The sequence below is a fragment of the Engraulis encrasicolus genome, chromosome 6 (genome assembly GCF_034702125.1).
Source record: "Engraulis encrasicolus isolate BLACKSEA-1 chromosome 6, IST_EnEncr_1.0, whole genome shotgun sequence".
Classification (NCBI taxonomy): Eukaryota; Metazoa; Chordata; class Actinopteri; order Clupeiformes; family Engraulidae; genus Engraulis; species Engraulis encrasicolus.
In genome coordinates, this window is record NC_085862.1 from 15,541,396 (window position 1) to 15,553,045 (window position 11,650).

Genomic DNA, 11,650 nt, shown 5'->3' on the forward strand with positions numbered 1-11,650 from the left:
AAATGCTGGTAAAACTTGGCTGTGGCTGGTAACAATTTCAGTGTCACTAGCCAATTTGGCAGGTAACTTATTCTATGGTATGACATACCAGAATAGCCTGCAATATACTGTACTTTGCCCCCTGTATATCAATTGTTTATCAATTGTTTGTAGAAATTTGAGAAAAAGCTCAGTTACTCTATTTGTATGATTTATTTCCACGTAGAAAGCTGTAAACTCATCTTCTTGCTTTAGCACCTCATCTTCTGAAGTTAGAAAGAGTTATGATCAGTAAAAAAACAACATACAATTTGTGGCTAGTAGAATAGCTGAATGGCTAGTGACTTGGGAAAACCACTAACCACAATGGCCAGCAAGTGAAAAAGTTAATGTCAAGCCTTGGTGTGTATGTGTGTGTGTGTGTGTGTGTGTGTGTGTGTGTAGAATGCCACGGCGGTGGTGCGTGTTCTTCTGTCCCATAAGGCGAGTACCAGTCTGCTGTGGAGTGGCCACTCCCCCCTCTCTCTCGCCATCGCCAGCGGCAACCAAATGGTACACAACCTTAACTCCACTCTAACACACCCTCTACACACCACACAAGCTACAAAAGGCCTAACACTCATCCATATAGAACGCTAACATTGACCACCCTGTCTAACCTTAGCTCCATGCTAACTAGGGGAGTAAATTAATAATAACCCATATGTATCGATATTATACCACAATGTGATTGGTTAGGTAATGTACAGTGTATGTAATGAGTATTCATGAATAATTCATGGGGTAGTGATACAGTGATGTGATTGGCAGGCGGTGGATGCTCTGCTGGACGGAGGGGCGGAGCCAAATCTTGCATTGTCCAGTCACGTGGGCAACGCCTTGTGTGCCAACGCAAACATCAACTACCACACACAGGCAAACAGCTGTGACCGCCTACTACTGGTACACACACACACACACACACACACACACACACACACACACACACACACACACACACACACACACACACACACACACACACACACACACACACACACACACACACACACACACAGTCCTGGCACACACACACACACACTGGAGAAGCTGATGCTGCAGGTGCTGATAATTATAATGTGATTGTGTGTGTGTGTGTGTGTGTGTGTGTGTGGTTGCTGAATAAGCTGATGGCAGCAGTTGCTGATATTTTAATGTGTGTGTGTTTGTGTGTGTGTGTGTGTGTGTGTGTGTGTGTGTGTGTGTGTGTGTGTGTGTGTGTGTTTGTATGTGTGTGTGTGTGTGTGTTTGTGTGTTTTTGTACGTGTGTATGTGTGTGTGTTTGTATGTGTGTGTGTGTGTGTGTGTGTGTGTGTGCAGCTGAATAAGCTCATAGCAGCTGGGGCTGATATTCTGATGCCGGTTCAGATCGTCGCTGGACGGAAGTCTGTGTGGGGCACTGCTGTAGACTACGCATACCACTCATTTAGTCAGGTAACCATATGCCCGCGCGCACATGCACATGTGCATGCGCACACACACGCACACGTGCGCACACACACACTGCCGTAGACTACGCATACCGCTCCTTTAATCAGGTGTGTGTGTGTGTGTGTGTGTGTGTGTGTGTGTGTGTGTTAGGACTGGCGTATTGCACACACTCCGTACCATGCATTAACCCCACGGGAGAGAGACACTCTGAACGTGCGGCGGCAGTTGCTTTGCATCATGGGAGATCTGCTGAGGAGTGCCGCCACCAAGGAAACACCACTAGCAAATCAGCACACACTCAGCGGTGAGGATGAGGGTGTGTGTGTGTGTGTGTGTGTGTGTGTGTGTGTGTGTGTGTGTGTGTGTGTGTGTGTGTGTGTGTGTGTGTGTGTGTGTGTTTGTGCCCTTTTGTGTGCCCGCATCTTGGCGGTGACAAAAAAGCCTCCAAATGTGCCTCAGTGGAGGCTAGAGAGATTTTGGACCAGGCTGAATGCTAATATGTCTTATAATGTAAATAATATTACCAACCAGCAAAATTCAGTCACATGTGGAACGAAGGTAACAAGCAGACACAAAACCTGACGGTGGTGACATCTGACAGAGGTGACAAAAAACTCCTCTTTTACATAATATGCGTAGTTTGTTCACAATAGCCATTTTGTTTTCACTCTATTTTTTAGGTACTCCATACCGCTTCTCGAAATGTATGAACTCATTGACGCCTAATGCACCTGCAAAAAAAAGGGTGCTGAATGCCTGAGCCCTTTTTAAAGTGATACTGTCCCATTTTTGGAAATAAGCTTATTGTACACTTCTCTTTGAGTTAAATGATTGAGCTTTACCTTTCTCCTGTTCTTCCTGCCATTCTCTGAGTATGGCAGAGGAAATTTTACCTCCAAGTTAGCAATTAACAGTGAGTCCTATGAGGCCAGCTGGCGGCTAACTGGTTTCATAGGACTCAATGTTAACTGCTAGCTTAGAGGTAAAATTTGCACTGCCATACTCAGAGAACGGTTGAAAGTACAGGAGAAAGGTAGCACTCAATCATTTAGGTCGAGGAGAGGTGTAAAATAAGCTTATTTCTAAAAATGGGACAGTATCACTTTAAGAAAAGTCGCCCTCAGCCTATAAAAATCTAAATATCTCAGCTTCTGAAGCACATACAAATATGCTCTAAGTTGCATTTAAACACTAAGACCCTCATCTTTCATTAGAATGTGTCCATTCATCTAAAACAAACAGAGATTTTTAATAAAGTTGTCTCAAATCTCATGAGCCTGAATGATGCGTAATACAGCTCCAAGCGCCAGGGCCAATGTTGCGCAACGCAACGTTAATTAACGTTAATATATTATACAGAAGTGACAATGGTGACAGGTTATGGTTGATACAGTAGCAATGTCCAAACAAATTAACAAATGCAAGAGCGCTAAAGGTTTGAAAAGGGGTCCTCAGTAATGAAAATGATCTTGTACATCATTGTTTCTTGATAGTTTGGCAAAAACATGTCCCAGCAATAAAAGGGGCCTGTTACACAAATCAAGGGGCTTGTTACACAAATGTACAGTTGTTTGAAAGATTTAAGGATATATTTTTTATTTTTCATTGCTGTAAACCTGCCCACAACCTGTAAAACCTGCTGTCCAGAGGACAGACATAATTTCAATGGACTAAAAAAAAATCACTGATGTAGTATATGAATAATATCACCACTACATGTTGAACACATTAAAGCAGTTCTACAGAACTGCAAACAGTGAGTTTAAAACAATATTTAGTATTATTTTCTGATAGCTCAAATTGTGTCACACATATTCATCACCACCATCAGATATTTTTTAAAGACAATTAAACCAGGCAGGTTATTGTCATGGATGAGGGCCCCTTTTCAAATCTTTAGTTCTACTGCACACTTCACAATCATACTTCACAATAATATTTCACAATCACAGAAGCCCCTGTAAGTTTACTATGTTCTCTTAAATTTGTTAATTGGTTTGGACACTGCTACTGTGCCGACCATAAACTGTCAATACCGTCACTGTTGTAAAACTGTATTGTATTGGATTCATTTTAAAGTAATATACTACCAGTAACCCTTTAAATGTATATTTACCGGTGCATGTATATTTATGTACAGGTATGATGAGTGTGTGTGTGTGTGTGTGTGTGTGTGTGTGTGTGTATGTGTGTCTGTGTCTGTGTGTGTGTGTGTGTGTGTGTGTGTGTGTGTGTGTGTGTGTGTGTGTGTGTGTGTTCCAGATTCCACTACAACAGATGGAGCTGCAGATGACAACCTGATCATAGAACTCATCAGGTACCCCCCTGCCCCCACCCCCACCCCCAACACACATTACATTACATTGCATTATACTGTACTGCATGTTGCTGAAACTTTGATCCAAATTGACTTGAGTTATGTACAGGGTATTGGTATTGGTCCCTGGTGCAGTGTGGGGTCAGGTGCCTTGCTCAAGGGCACCTTAGCCGTGGAGTATGGTAGGGAGTGGAATGGTGGGATATGAACCTGTGACCCTCTGATCTCAAGCCCATCTTCTTAACCATTAGGCTTCTTAACCATTAAACTTAAACACACACACACACACACACACACACACACACACACACACACACACACACACACACACACACACACACACACACACACACACACACACACACACACACACACACACGCTCTCTCTCGCTCTCTCTCACTCACACACATGCACACAATCACACACTCACTCACATATGAACACTTACACACACACACACACACATGCACATAAAATATAACTTAATTTTGTAATTCTCTTTCAGTGAAGATGGAAAACCAGTCAGAAGATTGAGCGGGTAAGACATGTGCGTATGCGTGTGTGTTTGTGTGTGTACAGGTTAGAGCACTGCTACCAGTGTGGGGGTGGTGTGTGTGTGTCTGTGTGTGTGTGAGTGTGTGTGTGTATGTGTGTATTTTTATGTTTGTAACTGTGCATGTGTGTGCGTGCATGACATGTGCATGTGTGTGCAGGTTAAAATACTGCTGCCAGTGTGTGTGTGTGTGTGTGTGTGTGTGTGTGTGTGTGTGTGTGTGTGTGTGTGTGTGTGTGTGTGTGTATGTGTGTATTTATATGTTTGTAACTGTGCATGTGTGTGCGTGCATGACATGTGCATGTGTGTGCAGGTTAAAATACTGCTGCCAGTGTGGGCACAGTGTGAGCGTGGTGTTTATCCGTAACTCTGTGTGTGTGTGTGTGTGTAGGTTTACAGTAAGTATTTCTAACCAGTGTGCGTGCGTGCGTGCGTGTGTGTGCGCAAATGAGTGAGTGTGTGTGTGCGTGTGTTTATGTGAATGTATTTGTAACCGTGTGTGTGTGTGTATGTAGGTTAAAGTATTGCTACCAGTGTGGGCGCAGTGTGGGGGTGGTGCTGATCCCGTGCACACGCTGCCACATGGTCTCCTACTGCAGCAAGAGCTGTAAGATGAAGGCCTGGAACCTGCGGCACAAGGAGGAGTGTGTCCGCACACACGGTGATACACACACACTCACACTCACACACACACACACACACACACACACACACACACACACACACACACACACGCATGCATGCGTGCATGCCCGCACACACTCACATGCAGACAGACTAGGGCTGTAACGATATTGTATCGAACCGAGAAATCGTGATACACAGAGTCACGATACTGTATCGTGATACAAAGAGGCAGTATCGTGATACGCCCTTTTAATGTTTTGATACCCATCTGCCATGAAAACAACCACATGATATGAAGTGATAGTGCTTCCAAGCATCATCATTATTATATAGAAACTTTTAAAAAATATTTGTAGCCTCTTGTAACTTATTCTACCTTTGGACTATTTTAATTTTTATTCATTAAGATTATAATGTTGGCAAATGTAAAATCGATGGGTGCATCGAACCGTAGGTCATGAATCGTGATACAAACCGAATCGTGAGTTGAGTGTATCGTTACAGCCCTAAGACAGACATATGCATGCACACAGACACACACACACACACACACATGGACATACACACACACACACATATCCACATACACAGTCACACTTTGAGCAAACATCCAAGCGTCACACTGGCCTGTGGCCTGTGTGTGCGCGTGCATGTGTGTTTCTGTTTTGCACTAGGTTTTTTTTGTTTTTCATATCTCTTTAATATCTGCACCGAAGTCAGTGCTATCAATCTCATTGTGAATGTGTACATTGTAAATTGCATTTGAATAGTGAGAATAAAATGCATTCTATTCTATTCTATTCTGTTCTATTCTATTCTATTCTATTCTATTCTATTCTATTCTATTCTATTCTATTCTGTTCTATTTGATTATATTCTATTGTAGGCCAGGAGGGCAGCAGCAATGAGTCCCAGGCTCAGGCTCAGAACAGGAGCTCAGTAAGGCTCAACTCAGCCAGCACTAAGACTAGGCCCCTGTCGGCCACCAGTACAAGTGAGAGCAGAAAGTGAGACTTTAATAAGCGTTGGCCAACAGTAATCCTTTCATAGCAGTTGGCCAACAGTAAGTGTTAGGTTACTAAGTGTAGGTCAAACAGTGATGCTTGGTTCATGCTTTTCCGTCTCAGACAAAACGGAGACACTGAGACCCCTCTAGCACCATGAAGACTTTCCTTTTAAATTTTTTACAATGTATTTTATTTTTGCGATGGACAGATGCTTTACGCTAGCCTGGCTCTCACGCAAACCCTTCCTGCTTTGTGCATCTTTGTTAACCTTCGTGAGCTCGCACTTGGGTCTGGAAATCTTAGACGAGCCCGAAGGAATCAGATATTTCACAGCCTGTCCAATCAGAATCGCGGGAAGGGATCACAGGGCGGGGTTTATACATAAGTCATACATAATTATATATATACATAATTATATATGTAAGTCAGTGGTTGAGGTAGTACTGATTCAAAAAAAGCCATGTGAATTCTCCAATGAGTTTCGAGCTGTTTTGAACACACCCACGCCCTTTCCAGAGCTTAGCAATTGACAATATTCCAACCATCCCGTGGGAACCAGGTTAGCCTTACCCATAGCGCAAGGTTATTATTGTTTGAATGCATCTCATCTCATTCGGCACACCTCGTGTGAAGGAAAATCAGTTCCGTCAGAAGGGGAGTAGGCCAGCAGAAAATGCTGGGTCCTAACTAAGTATAGCCAGCTCTGATGGACCTCACCCATATACTATATCTAGATATATTGCACTCTGCGTGGGCCCCGCACTTACAGAACATGGGGCCCTGGTGACTTTACAAGTCATGTCAAAGGCGGAGAAGCATGAACTTGGTTTTAGAGTGTAGTAAGATTATAGTACAGTGAGATGATGGCAAATATTTGCTAAAGCAGGTTTTGTAACCAAGTGTTGCCCATCGAAAGACTTTAGTCAGTTTTGGCCCAGAGTAAATGTCTAGTTAGTGTGGGCCAACAGTAAGTGTTTCGTAACTGTTTATGTAAGGGATAACAACCGATGAGGTAACCGGTTCCACAAAGTTAATAGCGAAGCGCGGGTTTAGAAGTCCAGGGGTGAATTTCTCAAAACCAAAGTTGCTTACTACATTAGCTACTTCGTTGCTTTCAATGCATTTTCCCATTGGCAACTACCGAAGTTGCTAACAGGCTAACAACTTCCCTTTTGAGAAACTCACCCCAGCAATGTGCGCCAGGCCATGTAAAGTTGTAGGAACCATGTCAACTGCACACTGTGTATTAACTCCAAAAATACTTTATTTCATTTTATCATACGGCAACGTTTCGATCCAACAGATCTGAACAGATTTGGATCGAAACGTTGCCGTATGATAAAATGAAATAAAGTATTTTTGGAGTTAATACACAGTGTGCAGTTGACATGGTTCCTACAACTTTACAGACAGTAACAGTGCAGTGCAGACAGTGCAGACCGTTTCATCACACTACCTACTACCTTTTGTCTGGCACCTGGACAACTACAGGTACCTGTGGATGTGCGCACCCTACCTCTAAACAACCATGTCAACTGCACCAGAATCTAGTGAGCAAGATAGATGCTTTGTTACTCGAATGTGTATAACTTAGCCATGCAAGAATCTTTGTTTGGAATGCCGACATTGTGATAATTTAATTTGCCATAAATCATGTGCATGATTCCTATGTTGTCCCTTAGATACCATCCGCATTCCAAACAAAGATTCTATGCATGGCTAAGTTACATGCATCCTATTGACGCTTGGCCGGTTCCATGGAATTACAGTTTTTCTCGATTGTTTCCACGCAATTTCTGGTACTTCACACACAATTCTCGAAACATCTCACCCATTTCCCAACTCCCCTAACCAATGTCACTGAACTATAAGCACAATTCCTTACACTCACATTTTCAGTTTTAAAACACACTCTTTTCAAAACACTACACACAATTCCCTGTATTAGACACAATTTTCATGAAGAAAATCCCATGGAACACACTGTCATTCAAAATACTAAAATCAACTGCCATACTATGTTTACTACCACATCACTTGAACAAACTCTCTTCATACCCGTTTACAATCTGAAATCATCACTCCATAAGGACACACATTGCATGTGATAATGATGAAAACACGAGTGTCTGCAGTGAGAACACACATTTGTTGAGTTTTTGATCTCAAAAATATGTAATACAAGAGATCACCTTCGTGTGGTTACCCCAATATTTTACAGTGAATTAGTGCATTTAAAAAAAAAAAAAATTGCCACACATCTGTGTACTCTGAGGCTAAAAACAATATTTCAGTATTTTACAACAGAAAGATACCCTCTTCAGTAAGTAGAACACTGAACAAAATAAGGTCTACTGTGCGTCAAGCTGAGTATAGAGTTTTACCTTATACATATTAGTGTTCAATGGTTCATATGAGTGTGAATTAAAATGATGCTTGTGTTTTTATTTTGAGAACAAAATTGCCTTTTTAGAAGAGAGTACATCATTTTGAGACAAGACGTTAATTTTTCAGTGTGTGTTCATTTGTGTGTGAGTTTTGGGGATTTGTGTGTAGAGTTTTGAGAATTCGAGACCTGATTCCGAAAATTGTATGTAAGCAATCGAGGAAAAACTGTAATGGTCACCGCCCATTAGCCAATTAGCAAAGAGAATTTGGGAAGGCAGATAAACGTTTCTAGATGGATTCTCACTCTGTTACTCGACCTCATTCACTATAAGGCCCTCACGCTTTAACTCTTCCGTCAGGGGGACTGTCTGTCTGTCCCTTTACCCTTCACTTTTGCTGTAGATGAGTAGAGAGTGTGTGTGTGTGTGTGTGTGTGTGTGTGTGTGTGTGTGTGTGTGTGTGTGTGTGTATTTGCTGAGACATGTAGAGGTCACAGGAGTGGATGAGTGTCAGTGGTGTGTGTGTTTTTCCTGTGTGTGTGTGTCTGTGTGTGTGCGTGTGCGTGCGTATGGGTGTCCTGTGGCTTATTTGTGGGTCTCAGTGGTGTGTGAGTACAGATATTTACTGTGGTGTGTGTGTTTACTGTGATGTGTGTAGGAGCGTCAGTGAAGATCAAAAAGGAGCCATCTCTAATCACTCAGATGGAAGTTCATATGAAGAACAAGAGGGCCGCAGAGAAGCTAAAAGAAAGTCGCAAGGGTAGGCAGTCAGGAGCTGTAGCTGTAGTGTGAGGGAGCTTACATAGTAGATGCCCCTTAAAGGTGCACTGTGTCAGATTTTTAGTAGTTTATTTCCAGAAATCATGCTGCCCATTCACTCATGTTACCTCTTTCACGAATACTTCCCACCACCATCAAATTCTAAGTATTCATTATGACTGGAAAAATTGCACTTTTCATACATGAAAAGGGGGATCTTCTCCATGGTCCGCCATTTTCAATTTCCAGAAATAGCCATTTTTAGCTGCAAAAATGACTTTACTTGGGCCATACTAAAAAATATTAGTTTATTACTTAGAAAACTTTCATGAAAAGGTCAAATTTGGCAATATGTGGCAGAGTTTCAATGAGCAGCATAGTTGCAGTACCTTTTTGACCATTTCCTGCACAGTGTCCCTTTAAAGGTGCACTGTGTAATATTTCCAATAGTTTATTTTCAGAATGCATGCTGCCCATTCACAAATGTTGCCTTTTTTATGAATACTTACAACCACCATCAAATTCACGAATACCATCAAGTATTCATACATGAAAGGGGGGGTCTTCTCCATTGTTCGGCATTTTGAATTTCCAGAAATACAGTAGACATTTTAGCAACAAAATGTAATGTACTGTCATACTAGTGAATGATTTGTTCCATATTTTGTAAATATTCATGATAAGGTCAAAATTGGCAGGAGACAGCACAGTTTCAATCAGCAGCATAACTGCAATACCTACTATTGCCATCATCTTACACAGTGCACCTTTGCACGCATGTTGCATGCATTGCCATTGGAAGAGATACTTCCAGCGCTGTGAAGGACTCAGGAACGTGTGTAAGATAACCTTAAGGCTGTGTTTGAGGTTGAGATTAACTTTTTGATGCCGTGTGTGTGTGTGTGTGTGTGAGAGAGAGAGAGAGAGACAGAGAGAAAATAACTTGTGTGTCATTGCTGTGTGTGAACAACGAGTATAATAAATACTGTGTGTGCAATAAGTGAGTGTAATAAATCTGTGTGTTTGACTAGGAGTGCATTATTAATGTGTGAATTTAATGAGTGTATTAATCGCAAGTTTGTCAACTAGTGTGTGAACTAGGGATGCAAATTATCGACTCATTCATTAATCGTTAGTTTATTGCCTTATCGATCGACTTACGATTCATTGTGAAGTGTCGTTTTCCCCCAAAATCTCAATGTTTCTCTAAAAAAAACTACTGAATCTAAAAATTCAAAATTGAGATAAAATGATACATTTAATTGAGTTCTATTTAAATATTCCCACTATTCACACCCCTCTTCACATGCCCTGTTCACCTGGGTCTCGTATCAGTCGAATTGGCGATTAATGTTTTTTTAACCGATTAACACAATTACATTTTAATCTATTAATCAATTGCATCCCTAGTGTGAACTAAGTGTGAGTGTGTTCTTCTCCTCAGCTCTTCTGCAGAAGTGGACCGCCAAGCTCAAATCCAAACCACCGGCCTCAAAGTTAAGTTCGGGTGATCAGAACAGGTCTAAGGCTAAGGCCAAATGGAGCCCCAATGAGAAGGCTAAGGCCGCGTGGAACCCCAATGAGAAGGCTAAGGCTATATGGAGTCCTAACGAAAACTACAGTTTTATTTAAATTTAATTTAAATAGCATTTAATTTAAATAACATTTAACTATAATAAAGCATCTTTGTTTAACCTTCATTTAACTGTATATGTAACAAAGCACTTTTCATTTAATCTCCATTAAACCATGTTGGTAATAAAGCGTTCATATAAACTCATGCATGATCTGTGTGCTCCATTTAATCATGTCTGCAAACAAGGTCATTTTTGTCACGTTATGGTCATAGGATTATGTGGAGTTTTCAAGTACTCTACTTGAATGTGTGTAACATTTAGTGTGTCCATAATCTCCAGCACTGGTGATTAATCCCACCCATTCCCGCCCCAAATCTAACCCTTAATCCCAACACTATTTGCCTTAATCCCACCCACCATTGTTCCCAAACATATCTCCTACTCAACTCATGTTCCCTATCCTGATTTAACCAATCCCTCGATTTTATACAGAGAGAGTCTAGAACTGCATAATGGAGCGCCAATTTCAGGTGGGCGGATGCTGAAGTTTCAAACAGTCTGATTTGATTTTTGAACGATTTAATCTGAACTGGTTTGGATGCCATGTGTTTGGAAATGATGATCAGGCCTGGACGTAACATGATGGGAAATAATGCTTGTGCACAGATTTATAGAGGTCTAAAGCCTAAATATTCCCATACAGTACATAGTCCCTTAATCCCACCACTCTCACCATTCCCAAAGTCAGCTCCTACCCAATACAATTCCCAAACCCATCCCCTACACCAAACTATTCTCAAACAAAAATGCCATTCAGAAACATATTCACTATTCCCTATGCACTATTCCCAACACAAAGCCCTGCCTCAGTGAAAGTAATGATCACACATAGCCCCTTCAGTTTCAAGATATCTTGTATTAACAAACACAGTAACAAACATAGACATGTTGAGGTGTTCGGTGCTGGCAGGTC

The 11,650-nt window shown here is 41.6% G+C and overlaps 1 protein-coding gene across 1 annotated transcript in view; it reads left to right on the forward strand.

The window, feature by feature from the left end:
- ankmy1 (ankyrin repeat and MYND domain containing 1) overlaps window positions 1–10,880 on the forward strand; it is an 18,255-nt gene extending 7,375 nt beyond the window's left edge. The window contains exons 10-19 of the mRNA XM_063200771.1: window positions 424–531; window positions 790–921; window positions 1,339–1,452; window positions 1,600–1,753; window positions 3,712–3,766; window positions 4,273–4,305; window positions 4,836–4,981; window positions 5,834–5,941; window positions 9,000–9,101; window positions 10,545–10,880. Coding sequence (XP_063056841.1) covers window positions 424–531; window positions 790–921; window positions 1,339–1,452; window positions 1,600–1,753; window positions 3,712–3,766; window positions 4,273–4,305; window positions 4,836–4,981; window positions 5,834–5,941; window positions 9,000–9,101; window positions 10,545–10,732 — 1,140 coding nt within the window. The 3' untranslated portion in view covers window positions 10,733–10,880. The remainder of the gene's footprint in view (window positions 1–423; window positions 532–789; window positions 922–1,338; window positions 1,453–1,599; window positions 1,754–3,711; window positions 3,767–4,272; window positions 4,306–4,835; window positions 4,982–5,833; window positions 5,942–8,999; window positions 9,102–10,544) is intronic.
- Window positions 10,881–11,650: the final 770 nt, after the last annotated feature.